General features: G+C 37.8%; 1 protein-coding gene across 2 annotated transcripts in view; it reads left to right on the top strand.

The window, feature by feature from the left end:
- fbln1 (fibulin 1) overlaps window positions 1–20,847 on the top strand; it is a 117,725-nt gene that overhangs the window by 73,031 nt on the left and 23,847 nt on the right. The window contains exons 15-16 of one of the 2 annotated variants that reach the window (XM_073059233.1): window positions 8,412–8,535; window positions 19,703–19,845. In XM_073059233.1, the coding sequence (XP_072915334.1) occupies window positions 8,412–8,535; window positions 19,703–19,845 (267 nt within the window). Of the gene's footprint in view, window positions 1–8,411; window positions 8,536–12,668; window positions 14,768–19,702; window positions 19,846–20,847 lie in introns of those variants that run through there. The other variant, XM_073059234.1, reaches the window with a different exon arrangement.

Genomic DNA, 20,847 nt, shown 5'->3' with positions numbered 1-20,847 from the left:
AAAGCAACAAGGGGTCTACCAGGACACTCCAATGACGAGAGTTACATTTTACTCAAAAAATGATCATGGTCGTTGGATATCAATTACCTCAGCCACAGAATATCATTGCTGGGATTCCTCAAAGCAGTGCCCTAAGCCCAGTTTATGTCAGCTTCATTATTAATGATGTTTTTTCCACCATAAGTTAAGTTAGAAGTGGGGAATGTTTGATGATTGGACAATATTCAAGTGTGTTCACACCTCCTCAAAAATGAAGTAGTTATACATGCATGCAAACAAGATTCAGCCTAATAATTCATAGGCACATCCTTTCATTGCCATTGATAGTATTTACATGAGGCACTGCCTCACGGACGTAACAGCCATCATCAAAGATCCTCACTATCCAGACTATGCCATTATCTCACAGCTACCATTGGCAGGAGGTATAGAAGCCTGAAGTCCCATAACAACAGGTTCAAGAACACCCATTCTTTAACCAGTCTATTTCTGAATCAATCAGAAAACCCTAATCGCTATAGTTTAGAAGCTCCAGGACCACTTTGATCACTTTGCATTAAATGGACTTGATTTTCTTGTTCTAATTGGATTCTTTCTTGTAAAAATTGTGCATAGTTTAATTAATTCTTTTCTTATGAATGGTGCTTATAATGCTTTGTGCCTATGATTCTCCTGCAAGTAAGTTTTTTAAAAAATTTCACCTGTTCATACAGAGGCTATAAAAAGTATTCACCCACCTTGGAAATTTTCATGTTTTATTGTTTTACAACATTGAATCACAGTGAATTTAATTTGGCTTTTTTGACAGTGATCAATAGAAAAGACGCTTTCGTGTTAAAGTGAAAACTAATTTCTACAAATTGGTCTAAATTTATTACAATTTCTAAACTCAAAATAATTGATTGCATAATTACTCACCCATTCAAGACAGTATTTAGTAGATGCACCTGAGGCAATAAATTGAGTCTGTGTGGATAGGTCTCTATCAGCTTTGCACATCTGGAGACTGCAATTTTCCCCCCATTTTTCTTTACAAAACTGCTCAAGCTCTGTCACATTGCATGGGGATTGTGAGTGAACAGCCTTTTTCAAGTTGAGCCACAATTTCTCAATTGGGTTGAGATCTGGACTCTGATTTGGCCACTCCAGGACATTAACTTTGTTGTTTTTAAGTCATTCCTGTGTAACTTTGGCTTCATGCTTGGGGTCATTGTCTTGCTGGAAAACAAATCTTCTCCTAAGTCGCAGTTCTCTTGCAGACTGCATCAGCTTTTCCTCTAGGATTTCCCTGTGTTTTGCTGCATTAATTTTACTCTCTACCTTTACAAGCCTTCCAGGGCCTGCTGCAGTGAAGCATTCCCAAAGCATGATGCAGCCACCACCATGTTTCACACTAGGAATGATGTGTTTTTGATGATGTGTTTGGCTTATGCCAAACATAGCATTTGGTCCGATGGCCAAACAGTTCAATTTTGGTTTCATCAGACCATAGAACCTTCTTCCAGCTGATTTCAGAGTCTCCCCCCAATACCTTCTTGCAAACTCTACAATCAACTGAAACACCTTGACTGCACACGGTGATGTCCATTTAACTAATTATGTGACTTCTAAAACCAATTGGCTGTACTAGTATTGATTTGGTGCATCATATTAAAGATTGATGGATACTTTATTGATCCCAAAGGAAATGACAGAGTCACAGTAGCATTACAAATGCACAGATATACAAATATTAGAAGAGAAGTAAGAAAGAATTTTTTAAAAAATATCTCAAATAGTCTCCAGTGTGTCCAGTTTGACTCCTATAACAACGCCAGCCTTTCTAATCAGTTTATTGAGCTTGTTTGCATCACCCGTGTTGATGCCATTGGTGACACACCACCACATAAAAGATTGTACTGATGACAACAGAATGGTAGAACACATGGAGAGGCCTGCATACTCCAAAGGACCTCAATCTCCTCAGGAAGTAGAGGTGACTCTGGCCCTTCTTGCACTCAGCCTCTGTGTTGGTGCTCCACTCCAGTCTGTCATCCAGGTTCACCCCCAGGTACTTGTAGGTCCTCACTACATCCATGTCTTCACTATCAATAATAAGAGTGAGCAGTACTGGCTCAGTCTTCCTGAAGTCCATTGCTGTCTCCTTTGTCTTATTGATGTTGAGCTGTAAATGATTCAGCTTGCACCATTTGACAAAGTCCTCCACAGGGCCCTGTATTCATCCTCCCATCCTCCCTTTATACACCCAACAATTGCTGAGTCATCAGAGAATTTCTGCAGATGGCATGACTCAGTGTTGTTTCTAAAGTGAGGTATACAGGGTAAACAGGAAGGCGGCCAATACAGTCCCTTGTGGGGCCCTAGTGCTGCTTTTTGCCATATCTGACACACAGCTCTGAAGCCGCACAAATTGTGTTCTGCCAGTCAGGTGCTCCATTATCCAGGGTACAATGAAAGTGTCAACCTGAATTGAACGGAGCTTCTCCCCTAGCAATGAGGGCTATATGGTATTGAAGGCACTTGAGAAATCAAAAAATATGATCCTTACAGTGCAGCCCTGCTTATCCACATGGGAGTAGGCTCTGTTCAGCAGGTAGATGACAGCATTAAAAGCATGTCTACAAGGTTGGTTCTGAGGCTGGGTGGCCTGCAGTGAGTGACTTCCCATAGTCTATCCATCATCAGCAAGCACCAGCCAGGACTGTGAAGAAACAGCCTTCCCTGACTAGATGAGTGTAACTGCAGCTCAAGAAGATAAAAACCGTCTAGGACAAAGCAGTTTGCTTTATTAATACCCTATCCACAAGACTAATCTTAATTTCTTTTACCATCAGAGCATGGTAGGCACAGTTCAAGAAGACCACCTTCTTATTGGAAATTAGGGGTAGCAATAAATCCTGGCTCTCATGGCAACATCCAGATCCCATAAAATTAATTGAAGGAACCCTTAATTGAACATGCAATCCTGGCGATGAAAGATTGCAATGGTTGATATAGGTGTGTGCAATGACCAAATGGCTATGTAATAAATGTATGAACATAAGAAATAGGAGCAGGAGTAGGCCATCCAGCCCATCGAGTCTGCACCACCATTCAATAAGATCATGGCTGATCTGTCCGTAAACTCAGCTCCATCTACCTGCCTTTTCCCCATAACCCTTAATTCCCCTACTATGTAAAAACCTATCTAACTGTATCTTAAATATATTGAGTGAGGAAGCTTCAACTGCTTCTCTGGGCAGAGAATTTCACAGATTCACCATTGTCTGGGAAAAACAGTTTCTCCTCATCTCCATCCTAAATCTTCTCCCCTGAATCTTGAGGCAATGTCCCCTAGCTCTAGTCTCACCTACCAATGGAAACAACTTTCCTACTTCTATCTTATCTATCACTTACAAAATTTTGTATATTTCTATAAGATCCCCTCTCATTCTTCTGAACTCCAGAGAGTATACTCCCAGGCGACTCAATCTCTCCTCATAGGTTAACCCCTTCATCCCTGGAATCAACCTGGTGAACCTCCTCTGCACTGCCTCCAAAGCCAGTATATCCTTCCTCAAGTATGGAGACCAGAACTGCACACGGTACTCCAGGTGTGGCCTCACCAGTACCCTGTATAGTTGCAGCATGACCTCCCTGCTCTTGAATTCAATCCATTTGCCTTCTTAATAACCAGTTATAGCTGCAAGCCAACTGTTCGCGATTCATGAAAAAGCACTCCCAAGTCCCTCTGCACAACAGCATGCTGCAATCTTTCACCATGTAAATAATAATCTGCTCTTCTATTATTCCTTCCAAAGTGGATGATCTCACATTTACCAGCATTGTATTCCGTCTGCCAGACCTTGGCCCACTCACTTAACCTGTCTATATCTCTCTGCAGACTCTCCACATCCTCTGTACAATTTGCTTTTCCACTCAGTTTAGTGTCATCAGCAAATTTTGCTATGCTACACTCAGTCCCCTCTTCCAAATCATCAATGTAAATGGTAAACAGCTGCGGGCCCAGCACCGACCCCTGAGGCACCCCACTCACAACCGACTGCCAACCAGAGAAACCCCCATTTATATCAACTCTCTACCTTCTATTGGTCAACCAATCCAGTATCCATGCCAATACACTTCATCCAACTCCATGCATCTGTATCTTATTTATAAGTCTCTTATGCGGCACCTTATCGAACGCCTTCTGGCATTCCAAGTATACTACATCCGCCTGTCCCCCTCTATCCACTGCACTCATTATGTCTTCAAAGAACTCCAGTAAGTTTGTCAAACAGGACCTGCCCTTTCTGAATCCATGCTGCATCTGTCTAATGGAACCACTCCTTTCTAAATGTTTCGCTATTTCTTCCTTAATGACAACTTCAAGCATTTTCTCGACTATAGATGTTAAGCTAGCTGGCCTATAGTTGCCTGTCTTTTGCCTACGTCCTTTTAAAAAAATTGGCGTAACATTTGCTGTCTTCTGATCTGCCGGGACCTGCCCAGATTCTAAGACTTTTGATAAATGATTACCAACACGTCTACTATAACCTCCGCCAATTCCTTCAGCACCCTTCAGCATCCATCAGGATCAGGAGACATATCTACCTTCAGGCCCTCTAGTTTAGTCATCATTATCTCTTTAGTGACAGTGATTTTATCAAGGTCCTCACCTCCCACTTCGTCCATAACATCCTTCTTTGACATATTAGACGTGTCCTCCACCGTGAAGACCGACACAAAATAGCTGTTCAATGCCTCAGCCATTACCTTATCATCCAATGTCAATTTCTTTTTCTTGTCTTCCAAGGGACCTATGTTGACTTTAGCCACCCTTTTCTGCTTCTGTATCTTATTTATAAGTCTCTATTTATAAAAACTTTTGCTATCTGTTTTTATATTTTGTGCTAATTTACTTTCATAGTCTACCTTCCCTTTCCTTATTTCTTGTTTAGTTGTTCTCTGGTGCTTTTTAAAGTTTTCCCAATCCTCCAGTCTCCCGCTACTCTTTGCAACTTTGTACACATGAACTTTTAATTTGATACTATCTTTTATTTCCTTAGTTATCCAAGGCTGGCTCTCCCCACACTTTTCCTCATCCTTCTTAGTTTTCCAGCAGCTTTTTCTATTTGCATGCTGTCTCTTATTCTCCCTGGTCAGTCCAGAATTCTCCAGCATTCCAACACAGATTCCTGCAAATACAACTTCATTTGTGAGGAAGCTTAAAGAAAAATAATCCTTTAGCACCAGGCCTACTAACCTCTACTGACTTTAGCTATTTTAAGGAACTTGAGAAATCACCAGTCCATTGACTTATCACAGCAATGCCCAGGAGAAATCAATCAACATCTGATCAAAATGCAGTTGATCCCTTTACACAATGTTGGTGGGCGGGTCCTTCTTGCTTATGAATATATGTGAGAGTAAGTGTGAATGACAACTGGAGAATGTAGCTCCCATCTGGCAGCACAACAGGGTTGCAGCTTTGGAGATATGAGGGAGAACAGATGCTGGAAACTGGAGCAACCAACAGTGTGATAGAAGAACTCAACAGGTTTTCCTGCTGGCGGGTTTGTCTCAAAACATCGACAGTTCCCTTCCTCTCTCAGCCCCTCCAGATACTGCTTGACCTGTTGAGTCCTTCCAGCAGGTTATTGCTCCAGGGTTGCACCTTTTAGTGGATGGATCAAGATGTTGACACAGGCTAATAGACTCACTAAAAATGGTTGCCACCATATTTTACACCAGTATCATGCCCTTGCCCATCAGCTGGCACATTGGAACTAATTTTTATCCACAGTGCCCAAAATCAGGGGCTGTTGAATTGAGTTTTATAGCCAGGATTTTTATATAAAATTAATAAACTGGACTATCACTGACCTGTAGCAAAGTGGAACTAGGCCGGCCAGACAAATCCCAGGAAATAACATTAAAAAAATTCCAATTTATCAACGTATTACAAACCTTTGAATCTCCAGGTGTTCTATGTGCTGAATGGTTTGCATTTCATTTACTGTAGCAACACAAACCCATTCTACAAATGAGTTATAAATATTGAGTATCCTTATGAGCAACCCAGTGAATGCCTTTACTTAAATTGTTTAGAGAGTGAAAGAAATGGCATCACAGAACAGGTTTCATCACTTCAGCACCATAAGATGCTCCAGATGACTGCCTGAGTTCACCTGATAAGCTGTGAGCTTGCTGTCATTGTTGGTGTCCTACAATCAGTGACCCATGTTTTTTGGATCAGTGCCTTTAGCCTTTTGAAGCCTTTAAGTCTGGGACCACAACAAAATATTTTGGTGAAAGGGTAGAAAACAGCATGTCTGATATAGTAATACCTATCATACTTCGTAAAAACTTAGAAGTCTGTTGACAAACAAGGACATGCTCTATATCTGATGGGTCAACATTAATTGCTAAAGCTGCTTCATTTTATTATGAGAACTGTGGAAATATTGATTTTTATCTCATTTGTATTTTAAAGGCAGAGATTGATAGATGTTTGAATATTAATAGAATTAAAAGGCATGGGGTTAGCACAGGAAAGTGGTGCAGAGGTAAAAGTTCAGCTCTGATCTTTCTGAATGGCAGAGCACATTCAAAGGGCTAGATGTTCTAAGCTCAAGGCAATTTCTTATGTTCACAGAGCCAAAGGCATTTTCACACGTGATCACATCAGCACGAGGCCAGCCTCCCTAATGCCAGCTATATTTCTGGACTGAGCATCCTATCAACCTTCTTGCCCAAGGTTGAGACTGAATGAGTTAAAAGGTGATAAAGTAGAGATACCAGAATAATTGGATGGACTCCAAAATAAATAAATCATCCTGTACAAATGTAATAGTACATCCTAAATTGCTGAGGGAAATAAGGATGGAAAATGCAGGAAGATCAGCTTTAATCCTTGAAATACAGGTCACCCTTGGAGACTTATTGGGAGTTTTCTGAAAAATCATTTGCCCAATCTGTGTTTGGATTTTTCATTGTTGACTAGACCATATCATGATGTTAAATTCAGTATTCCAAAATGTTGGAAGTGCAAATAAACCTTCTCTCAATTGGAAGAAGTGTTTGGGTCCCTGGATAAGGTAAATAAAAGGCAGTGTTGCATCTCCTGTGGTTTCGTTCAAAGGTGATGTCCAAACTGACACAAAACAACAGAGAAATGTTTTTAAGTTCATCTTACTCCAGGGGGAAATATTATTTTCAATTTATAATACCAAGATGAAGTGCACTGTAAATATAAACACGAGAGATCCTACAGATGTTGGAAATCCAAGCAACACACACAAAATGCTGAGGAACTCAGCTGGTCAGGCAGCATCTGTGGAAATAAGTAAACAGTTAACATTTCTGGCTGTCTGAAGGGTGTCTTTCCTCGAAGAAGGCTCTCGACCCAACGTATCAATTGTTTATTCAGTCCCACAGATGCTGCCTGACCTGTTGATTTCCTCCAGCATTTTGTGTATGTTACTGTGAATACAATTCTAGATTTGGGCATTTTAAGCAGAAATTTAAACTTAAATAGTAGACCAGACAAAGGGAAAGATAGGTTAATGTTTGGGAATCTAATCTAATTAAATAAGGAATAGTTGAATCAAAAACTCAGTATAATGAGTAGCTGGGCTGATATAAGGCATGTTGGTAAGTTGCACTGAATTTATCTTGAAAATTTACAAAAATAACATGGAAATAAATTGTAATATTTTTATATATTAATTGCAAAATAGTGTCCTATTTATTTGAAGTTACTTTCACAAAGATCTCCAAGGACAGGGGTTCCCAACCTGGCATCAATGATATTGCTTAATGGTATTGGACCATGGCATAAAGAAGGTTGGGAACACCTGTTCTAGGATCTTTTTGTGAATCATAGCAATTCAGTAGTTATCATAGGTGAAACTCCCAAGGTATTTAAGTTTGAAGTGAAGTGGCTAACCTTCAACTAGAAGCTAGAAATTCAAATAAAATAATTCATTTCATCACTACAACCTTGACTTTTCGGACTGAGACCCTTTATCAAGACTTGGCCTGAAACGTTGACTGTTTACTCTTTTCCAAAGATGTTGCCTGATCAGCTGAGTTCCTCCAGCATTTTGTGTGTGTTGCTTGGATTTCCAGCATCTGCAGATTTTCTTTTGACTGTGTATAAAAGGCTATTTTTGTACCAGGATGTATTTACTGGAATTAGAAAAATGTGTATGCATTTGTTTATCATCAACAAGTCATCTTTTGACTTAAAATTGTTGTTCATTGCATATCTTTCATGTAGAAGAATTTTTGAGAAAACAGGGAGCTTCTGAGCAAATTGGGGCTCAAAACTGTACATGTTCCCAAGAAGCTCAGCCTAACAGTTAGGTATTGATACTGCAAAAATCACAAAATTTGTAACATTACCTAAAATCTGTTTCCTTTCCCAGATATTGATGAATGCGTTACAGGGACGCATAACTGCTCTGGTACTGAGACATGCTTCAATGTCCAAGGGAGTTTCCGTTGCCTGACTTTTGACTGCCCAGAAAACTATCGACAGTCTGGAGATGCGTGAGTATTTTTGTGTTTGATATTTTCAAGCCATTTACAACAGGACCTTCAAATTCTATTCCAGATAGAGGTGTTGGCTAGTTCTCCCATGTTCATAGATGGCTTCTGCTATTTAAGCAAGATTTCTGGGAGGCCAACATTCATCTTAGCTCTGACTATGGGCAAAGTAATAATGGTTGAAACTAGTAAAAGTATAGAAGAAACTATAATCTTCTTCCTTGCTCAATGACGTAAGAGTATAATGCACTGCAAATCATTTATCAATGATAACCAAGTTAAATTTTTTCCAGTATGAAGCAACAATCTATTGGAGAAACTCAATGGGTCGAGAACATCTGTTGGGGGAGAGGAACTGTTGACATTTTAAAAAATAATCCTGATGCACCTGAAACATTGACAATTCCTCTCCCTCACAGGTGCTTCTTGAGATGCTAATTTCCTCCAGCAAATAGTTTGTTGTTCCAGATTCCAGCATCTGCAATCTTCTGTTTCTCCTCTTTCTTCAAATCTCTATACTTTGTGCAAAGATCAGGGTTTCAATCACAGTTAACCCTGTTACAGTTGCTCCTGAATATTGTTATGCAACCAGTTGAAAGAACACCATACAAATTTGATGTCTTATTTTAACTCTGTGCCTCAGCTGTAGCTCAAATAGTTAATTTCACTGTCCATCAATTAGTGTTTTTCATATACACTGGTGTTTGTCTGTCTTTGTTTATGTATAGTATTTTGTAAAAATCTGTTGTATTTTTCCTGTAAATGTTGGCAAGAAAATGAATCTCAAAGTAGTATGATGACATATATGTACTTTGATAATAAATTTGCTTTGAGCTTTGAACTTTTAACCAGTACTAATGAAGGGTCTTGACCCAAAACATCAATTCTAGAATTTTGTATGTTGCTCCTGATTTCTAGCATCTGCAGTCCCTTGTGTTTCCTTTCACTATTTACAGCTTTTTTGTACATGTTTAGAGCAGCAAAATAGAGAAAATTCAATTTCTATGTATCTGTCCTAATTCCAAACTTGTATCCCTTCAGCCTTCCTTCTGCCTACCAGCAGAAATGAATGGTTTATTCTGAAGTTCCAGATAAGGCACAGGACGTGTATCAGTTAGGAAAAGTAGAGATGCTACACAATGATTAAAGTCACATTGAATGTTCTCATGGTTGTGCTTAGATCAAATTTCATACAATGATGAAGGAAAATAATCTGACTGGTGACCTTTATATCTGGTGCAATGGGTAAGATAAGTTCAGATTCGGGAGTGATGAACTTCTGATTTACTTCATTGTTCTTTCCCTCTCAACACTCCAATATGTACAACTGAACTTTGAGTAACTATGTTGACTCCAGAAATTTATCACGTCTTAACAGATCACTGGCATTAAAATTACTTTTGCTACAACAGCTTTAAAAAACCACTGTCAAAGTTGTTGTATGCTGTATTTCCTTTTTTTCACTATAGGGAGATCTCAGCCAAAATTAAAAACTTATACTTGAAGTTAATATTCTGGCCAAGAGCCATTATTGTGCAGTCTCTAAATGATGACAGAGTCTGACTATTTAGAAAATTTCCAACATACACTGGGAGGATTTTATCAGTGTGTTTGCTATGCATGCACCTACATAAATGTATTTTCTCCCTCAGTTTCTAATGGCATTGTTCCAGATTGTTTAAAAACAATAACTACACAATGAGTTTCTCAGGTAAAATGTTGGGTTGTCATTTTTAACTCAGAAATCATATGAGGTAGATCTTTGTCTAAGCAGTGATCTGTTAGAGGAATTTGCCACCCTTTGTAAGAACCCATGAAGTTCATATTTTGTAGGTTAAGGGTTATCTTACATGGAGCTGAACTGCAGATCTGTCAGGATCTCATTGCATGTGAAGATGGGTGTCCACTTCGGTTCATGTCCTCGTCACACTTAAAGTAATCACACTTCGGTAAAATAGTCTATTTTTAAAAAGGGAGGATACAAAGCCCACAATGCTGTACATCAGGTGTTCCATATTACAAGTGCCAGAGCACAACAACTTGGGGAAACTGTTAATTAACAGGAAGTGAATGTGTGACACTGAAGTTTTGAGTGAACATTCAGTCTCTGTTATGTGGTAACTGTGAAGGCACCTCATTATTGTCAATATGAATGGTTGTATGGGCTTAAAAACTTACAAAAAGCTTCCCCTCAGTGTTGGACCAAGTCTAAGTTAATATTTGAAGAAGGGAAGTAACATCTTTTTCAGTGTTTTTTGGTTACTGGCAAAATCTTGGTGACTATTTCTTCTTTGCTACATATTAGCACTTTGATTACATACTTTTCAACAATTTTATTGTCTGCTTCATTCATCATAAATTTTGCTCAGCTGGGCAAATTTAGACATTTTTCTTGACACAATATTTTGGTTTCATTGTCCTTTTATACTGCTGGTACCTGGTTCCCATCTTCTATTTACTTGAGTATTGGTCTTTCTTTTTGCTGGCTCCATTCGTATTATTATGATTAGAGTTATTCTTGTCATTATCAAGTTGCAGAAGAGCATTATAAAACAAGACTGATCATAAAATAATTTTAATACATTTATTTTCTTCCAGTTATGTATATGAGCACTTATCTTCCATTCTTTAATTCAAAGCTTACAAGGTAATAGTGGAAATAAGATAATATTCCTTGGAATGAATATTGAATAGAAACATCCTTTGCACCCTTCTACAGAAACAGACAGCTGATAGTGCTGAGAATAACCAATGCACTGCCATCACTGACTAGTTCAGAGAACGGCAGCAGAGCAGATATCTGTTCCTTTATTTCTTCTACAGTAAAGTATGTTCTTTAATGGCTGTGCTCATGATCTATGAAGCTGTAAAATATGAAGGCAAGATAATACTAGGATTTTAATGTAGAGCACCTTGCTTTGAGGGAGGCAATCTTGACTGATCTGTGCCTTTGAAAACAGTGGTATTTTTGACCCGTGCAATTTTTGACCCGTGCAACTGAGTTTAAAAATAATATTCTGCTCATCAGTAACAGAAGAGAGAAATTAGCTTTGGATAAAAGCCATTCGGCCAATTTCATCTTATCCTTCCTGTAAACTAAAATTGCCATTTTCCTACTGTATTTCAGTTAATATTTCCCTAAGTGAATATTATCCTGCCCAAAACAATTCATCCCTTTTCTCAAGTTCGCTATTCTTGTGTAAACCGATGCTTGTCCTCATTTTCCTTCATAATTCTAAAACACTGAGACCCACATTCTCTGTTTCTCAGCATTTTGAACTTCTGTAAACTTCCTTCTGAGTCATCTTCCTAGGAAGCTGAAGAATCTCATCAAGTACAATCCTACAAGTGTCACTGGGGATTAACCTTTTGCTTTCCACTGCCTTGTTCTGTCCCTATACTATGATTGCTGAGCTTACCCTTGTACTATAATAATTGGCAAGCTTCTAAGTGTATCTGTTTGGTTATGCACCTTACTAAGTTGTCACTGATAACTCTCCTGAGATTTTTGTGGCTTGTTATGCCAAAGTTCTGGTGGACCAGCAATGAATTCACCAGTATTATCTTTGCAAAATGTCTGAAATGAATGTTCGCCCTCAACAAGTGATCATGCTGTTAACAAGCCAGGATTAAAATGAAAATAAATGATGATCTTAAACGGCATCTGAATGGGAATGGGGGCTGGAGATGATTCTCTGCAAATGTTTTCCTCTTCACTTGCATCAATCGTGGTGGAAGGTCTGCAGCATGGATGATGGAGATTTCACACCATTGTTCAGGGTTTTGTGGTGGGGAAAGTGAGGCTGCTCTATTGTTAAGGTGGGGATGTGAGAGAACTCCTGAGAAGGTTCACCACTGCCACCACTTGCTAAAGATCAAGATCTAAGTAATTTAACTCTAAGAATCTGAATGATTTTTTTGTGGACATTCTCTTGCTTGTCTATCATATTTTGGGGCTTTCTTTGGCTCTTTGCAAGTTACATGGATCAGTGGGAGAACTTCGGTTGAGTTTACAATGGATAGTGGGAGAAATCCATTCCCACTGTGAAGGTAATTCTTTTATTTTCTGCTGCACTGATTTGCTGGCTTTGCTTATGTTCATTAACACCCCTCTTTCCTCTCTCACTTTCTTCCAGTCGCTGTGAGCGCTTGCCTTGCAATGAGAATAAGGAGTGCCAAAGCCTGCCTTTAAGAATAACCTACTATTACCTCACTTTCCCCACCAACATCCAAGTGCCCACCAATGTCTTCCGATTTGGGCCCTCTCATGCTGTTCCTGGAGATAACATTCTCCTTTCCATCACCCATGGCAACGAGGACAACTATTTTAATGCGCAGGAACTGAATAACCACAATGGAATTGTGTTTGTACAACGGCAAATCACAGAACCCAGGGATTTTCTTCTCACCGTTGAGATGAAGCTCTCGCGTCATGGAGTCACCAATATTTTTGTAGCAAAAATCTACATTGTTGTTACTGCTGAGGTTTGATGACTAGTGACTAGTCAGAGTATTGATTAATATTGTTTCTTCAATTAACCCAATATATTGTTGACTGACAAAATAAAAATACAGGCCCTCTGCAGTTGACTAGGCACAATCAAGTGGCCCAGTTCACAGGGTCTGCAGTTTTGCTTTACTTCTACTGCACAACTACCAAGTATACTTGTATTTTATATTATCCTTTAGCCAAACTAACCATACTCTGACATTTACTGTGCATACTTAGTGGCTTAATAATAAATCCCACTGCTTGACTTCTATCTGTTTGCAAAAAATGAAGCATGTCAAATTTAAAAGAAGCAGGATATGCACATTATTCAATTTAGTGACCCAACTGTTCTATCATCAGTGTGAATTATGAACTTCCGAATCTTAATGGAGTGAACTGTTGTCTTCAAGACTTTTTCATACATCAAATCAAACTGTAAATATAAAAGTCAATTTTTATTCTTCTGTTTAAAAGTTTCTTTTACATTTGAAGGAAAACATATACTGGATCTTTGATAATAGATAATTTCTTCACACTAGTTATTATGATATCAAAATAAGTTTAGTTCCTTCTTATTTTTCTAATGCATTTACCTGTGCATTAATATAGCAAAATGAAAATTCTATTCAATATGTTAGTATATCCTTATATTACTTAAAGATATCTAGAGGACCTTGATGGAGGGATTCTCCTGCTCATCTATTGTAACACCAGTTGAAGGAAAAGCCTTAGAAGTACAGGAAAAATCACAAATTTAATTCCTGCCACAAATATTTATGTAGCTCTTCCATTTTTAGAGATGGACAAATGAATGAACTGCAGATTCATCCCCTCTGGGCTTTGTTTGCAAGGATTGATTATTGTCAAGTGTTCTATGGCATTCTAAACTTGGTTACCATATATCAAATTTTAAAAGTACTTTTTTGCAAGTATTTGTTCTTGCATTTCTTTATATCTCTTTTCTAGTTACAATGACGCTACTTATATGACCAGTTACAAACTAACCGATGGTTAGCTGGCAAGAGAAGATCCTGGACAATGACGTAAAGCTGTGACTTGTCAAAAAGTTCTCTATTCTAACTAGTAGTTTCAAATTAGTCAATTGATATTTTATAAGTATTCTAATTGACTCACCAATCATGTACTTGAATTTCTGAAATAATAAGGAGTTGATAGTGCTTATAGGATATCTGAGAGCAATCTGAGCCTTCTTTAATTGTGCAAAGTAAGCTTTACTAGGTAGGTTTCAATGGTTAGATTGATACCATTTTGAACAATATTTCTACAAAATTGTGAAATGTTTGAGCCATATTAGCTTTACAAATGCCTGTTTTTCTTATTATACTCAGTTTTCAATTGTATCAAACACTGGAAACTACTTTCCAATATTAACAGTTGTACAATTACTTTATTTTTAACTAATAAGATGTCAATATGGAACAAGACTGGACAAAGTTCATCAAAGTAGCTGGCTAAGTAGTCTACTGATAATGACTGTCTAGCACCCTCATTTACAACTTACAGGTGTCAACATTTTTGCAATGTAGTTGGCAAAAATCCACACGGCTTCAGGTCCATTCATGCTGATGGCTCCACTTGAATCTAAAACTGAAGCACAGAGTCTTTTTCACAGGTTCATTCCAATTCAAATTTTGTTTAGTACATTGCCTTTATGTTACTGTATCATTCATTTACTTTTTATATCACAGATTATTAAATAAAATGCTTTTCTTTATTCCTGGACCTAGGCTTTTTTTGAACTTGCATTTTTGCATCACAATACATTGGGAATCTCGTAGTTCCCTTATGCAATGTTGTTCCACAGGTACATTACTCTGTATTCTGACTTTCCACATGCAGCAGCAAAATTTTGTATTTACAGACTATCTTTAATATTTATTGAAATATCCCAAGGCATCTCATAGGAATGCTATTAAACAGAATGAAATCACATAGATTGTGACCTAAAGAGGTAAGCTTTAAGAAAGTAAATAAAAATGGTAGTGAGGACAAGAGGCTTAGGGATTAAGTTCCAAATCATAGACTTTGGCAGTTGTAGGCATGACTGTTAATGATGAAGTAACAGAAATTAAGGATGTGCAAGATGTTTATTTTGGATGGAATATTATTTCAGAGATCTTGGAGGTATGCAGGCTTGTAGCATTGAAAAGATAGTCAAAATCTTAAAATGGAAAGAAAGCTTACCAGCATCTTTATTTCTTTGGAGGTGGGGAGGAAGAAATTTGGCATGTCCCTTTTGACCCCCACCAATTTTTATTGTCAAGATAGAGCGTAGAATGAATTTGTAAATCTGGCAGGAGCAAAGCATGTTAGGAATGGTGAGGGTGGACTGCTGCAGGTGGGGTTTGGGACAGGTGACAGAGGAGAGAGAGGAGGGGTGGGTGGCATGGATGCAGACACACCCAGCCCTGAGACACCAGGCAAGGTCACTTGATTCCAAACAATTGGTTTATTAATCATTACATAATATCTCTCTGGTGCTTCCTGCTCCCTTGCCTCTCCCTTCTTCTTTTCCCAACCATGATTCCTCTCTCCCCGCCCCCTTCCCACTCTCTGTCCACAATAAAGACCTATAACAGAATCTGGATTATCATTACTCACACGTCATGAAATTTGTTTTTTTCTTGCCACATCAGTACAGTGCAATACATAAAATCACTACAGTACTGTGCAAAAGTCTTAGGCACCCTAGCTATTTATATGTGCCTAAGACTTTTGCACAGTACTGTACATACATATACACACACATACAGGTGTGTATGTATCTCAGCACATATGACAATAATAAACCACTTCACCTCACAATTAAGTTTGCAGACCTCCGATACCAAAGGTCAGTATGGAATATAAGGGATGTAAGAGGAATACCAATAAGCTGTATTAGAATTTGGGGTTGCAACCATCACCATGTCCCATTTGTGAATGGCTATGTTTCAGAAAGGACTAAGTTCTAGTTTATTGTGATAGGCATACACAGGACATGAATGCCATAAAAATTAGCTTTTTTCATAGCATTACAAACATGTGTTAACATAAGCTTAATTAAATTAAAATTGATGTAAACTGGTGAAATAGGATAGTACATAAACTAGGATAGGCAATAAATTACAGAATGGGACAGACAGGTTATACAAGTTGGCAGAACATGGCAGAGGATTATAAAGCATTACACAAGGGATATGAAACACGAATGAAGCCGAAAAAAGACTAGGGTGTCAATTGACTGACTATCTCAGTTACTGTTCTTCACTGGCAAATCTACAAAGCCTACAGAATGTTGGCCAATCTAGTCAAAGCCAGAGTATAAATCAGAAAAAATCATTGTCTCATTACTCAAACCTATGGTTGGACTCTACATTTTGTACGACATCTGGTTTCAGTTACTAAGGGATAAAGAAAATTTCCAAGAATGGTATATGTTGCACGGAAGAAATAATGCATTGATGCCAAAATCAAAGGTTTGAGTCATCTCTTTTTTCTCTGTTTGTAAAGTAGGAAATCAGGAGTTGGGCTAGAAATTACTCCAGGCTAATTTTGACATTGAAAGAACAATGTGGGTCACCTTTATGTTGTTTGTGAATTTTCCATAAAGTGCAAGTGTTGCCCTACACAAAGTCATGCTGAATTATTTTGGACTTCATATGGAGAGGTAGTCCCAATCTGGAAAAGTTTGGAACCAGCTAAATACTTATGAAGTTATTAGGCCAAATATTGCTGGATATGGTGGCTAGTTCCAAAAGGAACTACTGGAGCAGGTTGTTCAAAAGGGAGTGAGTCCCAGATTTGCACACAGGCTCCACAAGTCCTATTTGAGCCCACAGACCTGGGTATCACCACTTAGATCCTGTGCCAAGTCAAATCTTGCAAGTACATTGGAGAACCCATTGATTTCAGATTGGCTGCTTGTATTGCAGATTGAGACAGAAGGCTGATTTTATTTTTCTTTTAATGTTTCAAATTATTTTAATATTTTTAGTCTTTTAATTTCATTGGAAAGATTAATTCTTAGTTTTTAAATATTTCACTTTTAATTGTGAATTATGGTGAATATTGGACCTTTATTAGCAGGTGATATCACTGACAGTTTTGACAGTAGAGTGCAGCAGATTACAGTCTGATTTTGGGTAGCATACCTGGTTCATATTTTCTGGCCTAGCACAATCTAACCCTCAGACTTGGAAGCACATAGGTTATAAATTACACTATCAATGGATGTATATTCCTTTAGAAAAACTGGCTCCAACATCTGAACACATCACAATGGAGTAATAGGCAATCCATTTTGGATGTTCTCTTGGCACCTATGACTGATTTGCAATCCTTTGTTGACAAGTAATAAATAATACTGTAAATGTGATTTTCCAGTACTTGTATTTTGTTGGTGATTCTGTATACTTTTGAATACTCCTGTTAACCTACTCTCCTTTTTTAAACAAAATTCTCACTCTGTCTAGTTTTCTGTGAATGTCTGCAATAAATTATGTGAAATGCATTGTCAAAATTACCATTGAGTATTCACCCTGCAATTCCAAAAATTAAAACAAAATCCATTGGTTTACCTTTATGTTATATATGTTTATATTCTCTGTGCAAGTTTGACATTAAGGACATTAATGTGGTTTTGTATGTTGAATCAATAATATCACCACAAACTAAATAGAAAGAACACAAGTTCAGCAAAATGAGTCAATCAAGCTCATACAACTGGGACATAGGAACCACACACGAGTTTGTGAAACCAAGAAGGGTTTGAAATTTGGGACAAAATCTGTTGATCTAAAAGCATTTATGCAAATCAAGTGGCCTCTGCTAGAAATGAACCAAATCTGGATGTTGAACTACTTATTCATGAAGAAGTGCCTGTTAGATCTAGTACAGGCTTCAAGTCTGCAGAAGCAATTCGAGTGAACTGCTTCCATCTGTATGAATGTTTCTGGATAAGTGGAGACTGGATTACAGTATGACTGCTGTACTGAAGATTTTTCCAAGGAGCCTCTGAAGGAGTTTGTAACTTGCTCAGTAAGGATTAATTTTATCTCATCCAGTCCTACAAAATGATAAATACTGAATCCTCTTTACATGCTGTTATTTGTTAGATTCTAATGGAAGAAAAACTTCCTGTATTGGAAAAAGTAACTGATAATTCGTGTCTATTTTTCAATATCATTCAAGTCAAATTAAAATTTCTTGATATGGCTACCTTTATGTTCCACATGAGAAAGTAAAGCCGTCTCTGATTTCCAATGGTCTGCTTTTATCATCCTTAATTTTGTCTCCTCCTCTCCCATTTTCCACAGCCTTTTCTTCTGTTGAACTGTAACCCATCCTCTATTTATGTTTATTGTTATCAGTCATGCGTAGCCTTTTTCTTTGAATGGATGCATGGTGAAGGAAATATTGGAGAGAAAGCTCAATCCCAATTACTTTTCATCTAGTTATCTAACTGTACCACCTTACTTTGTTTTCTTTTAAACACTTTTCTTTCAACAGCAGCACAGCCCATTGGACAACAAGAATGAGTTTAGAGGAATATATGAAATTATCACAGTGCAAGGAGTCACAAGAGACTGCAGATGCTGGAATCTGGAGCAACAAGCAATCTGCAGAAGGATATCAGTGGGTTGAGCAACATCTGAGGGCTGGGAGTGGGGCACCAGGGGGACCAGTTGGTGCAGGGTTTTGAACCAAAGCATTGACAGTTCCCTCTCTAGATGCTGTTTGACCAATAGATTTCCTCCAGCAGATTGTTTGCTGCTTAACAAAATGCATTATTAATTTCAGAGATTTGTGTAAATAGCACAAGTATTTTTTTTATCCTGCTAATAAGATAGATTGGGCATTTTAGGTAACAGGAGAGCTTCATTTCTCTACCCTTCCTACTGAATCCACATTGGAAATAGAACTTACACTTAGCCAACTGTTTACGATTATTGAAACTCTCCCCGTAGTTTGTGCAAGTTAATAGGACATATAATTTGTTTTGACTGTCTCTGCCCACATCTTCCACCCAAATTTATTTCCTTTCTGTTTTGTACGGAACAGTTCTGATAGTGAACCTGATCAGGATAGGTGAAGTGCAATTCAGCCTAACAATATTTTTCATAATCCAGAATTTTGACCAGAAATAATGTGTTGCACCAATGAGTTTTCTGTTTATAACCCCACACTCTGTCTCTATCAAGGTGATCAAAATTTTAGTGTTCATGCTGTGCCTTCTTAATCACTGAGGATATTCAATCTTTGCCCAATCAACATAGTTGAATTAAAGCACTTTTTTTTGGTAGGGGGTAGGGGACATTGGTGCTAGGAATGGAATATTTTTCCATATTTGGGAATACAGCACCAGGTTAAGTTTTCCTAGTGAGACATAACTGGACCAGTCCAAATTTGAAAGTACTTTAGTCATTCTTCAATTCCTTTAATCCAAAAAAGCAGCTTTATACTATGTATGATTTTTTCATGATTTTCTATCAGAACTTTTTTTCTGATATATATGTGCACATAATTAATTTTAATCATTAACAGGTATATGTTGCTGTGGTTTATATAACATTAATTACAATGAAATATGTTCTGTAAAAATAATTTTACAAAAACCATGTAGTGTGAATTGTGGTTAAGTTTCTTTCATCACTAATTTCTTTTTTTATTTTACAGGTTAAGCTTGGATAGGACAGAGACAATTCGATGTATAAAGTCTTGCCACCCAGGTGATACATCCTGCATACTAGACCCAGTTAACACAGTCTCCTATACTGTCGTTTCTCTGCCAACCTACAGGGAGTTCACTGGACCAGTAGGTGAGAATCTCAATTAAATTACTTTTGGCTAGTTTAAACTCTGCCAATGAGGCAGCTAATGCATAAAGAGTTAATTAACCTGTTTACTAGAAATAAACTAGAGAATGTTTCTTCATTATATAAGAGGGGGAAGAAAAACCTCAAGAATATAATAGTAATTCAAGCCATTAAAAATCTGCTAAAGAAATTCAGCAGGTCAAGCAGGTCTGTGGAAAGACCCTGCGTCAGCCCCGATGCTGCTCAACTTGCTAAGCTCCGAATTCCAGCAACTACAGTCTCTCGTGTCTCCAAATTAATTCAAGAAATAGACAGATATTTCTCAAATGGAATGAAAAACCTCGGGGAAATTATTCTTGAATTTTCCCTTACACCTATCAACTGTGACAAATATATCATGATACACAGATAGAACATTGAAGGAAAAATTGCAGTCTGGTAACATTGTTGCATAGATTTTTACTGCTGCACAGGAAGTTTAATTCTTTGCTCTCTACAAAGAAGGAGTTGTTATATAGAACAGAAAGAAAATAAAATGATAAGTTTTCCTGAGCATTTTCTCTAGTGTACCTGTTAGGATAAAACACATCAAATTAGTGAAAGATAGTGGAATGTAAAAAGGAAATTCAGGATTTTGCAGTACTGCTTCAACACTCTATTTTTACATATTATTACTCAACCTGAGGTCTCACCTGTACCAATTTTTGTCACACCTCTATGCTAACCCTCAGCAGTAGACAGAAGAGACAAAAATATCTACTAGATAATCAGCAGCTGGGAATTCTGAGTCTTAAACAGTTTCAGATAACTGCTAGAGAACCTGTAAATTACTTATGAACTTGTTTTCAGCTAAAACTGAAGTTTGCAATGTCTGTATTTCATAGTTTATCTCTCTTCTCTTCTTGCTCTTTGGTCCTCCCCCAAACAGGGAGTTTAAGATAAAGGAACCACGAAGGAGGTACTGTTTGCAATATTATAGAATTCACCCTGCAGTTTGAGAGAGAG

Source organism: Hemitrygon akajei, chromosome 10 (assembly GCF_048418815.1).
Source record: "Hemitrygon akajei chromosome 10, sHemAka1.3, whole genome shotgun sequence".
NCBI lineage: Eukaryota > Metazoa > Chordata > Chondrichthyes > Myliobatiformes > Dasyatidae > Hemitrygon > Hemitrygon akajei.
Note: the sequence above shows the minus strand (reverse complement) of the source record. Positions and strands in the feature narration are given on the sequence as shown.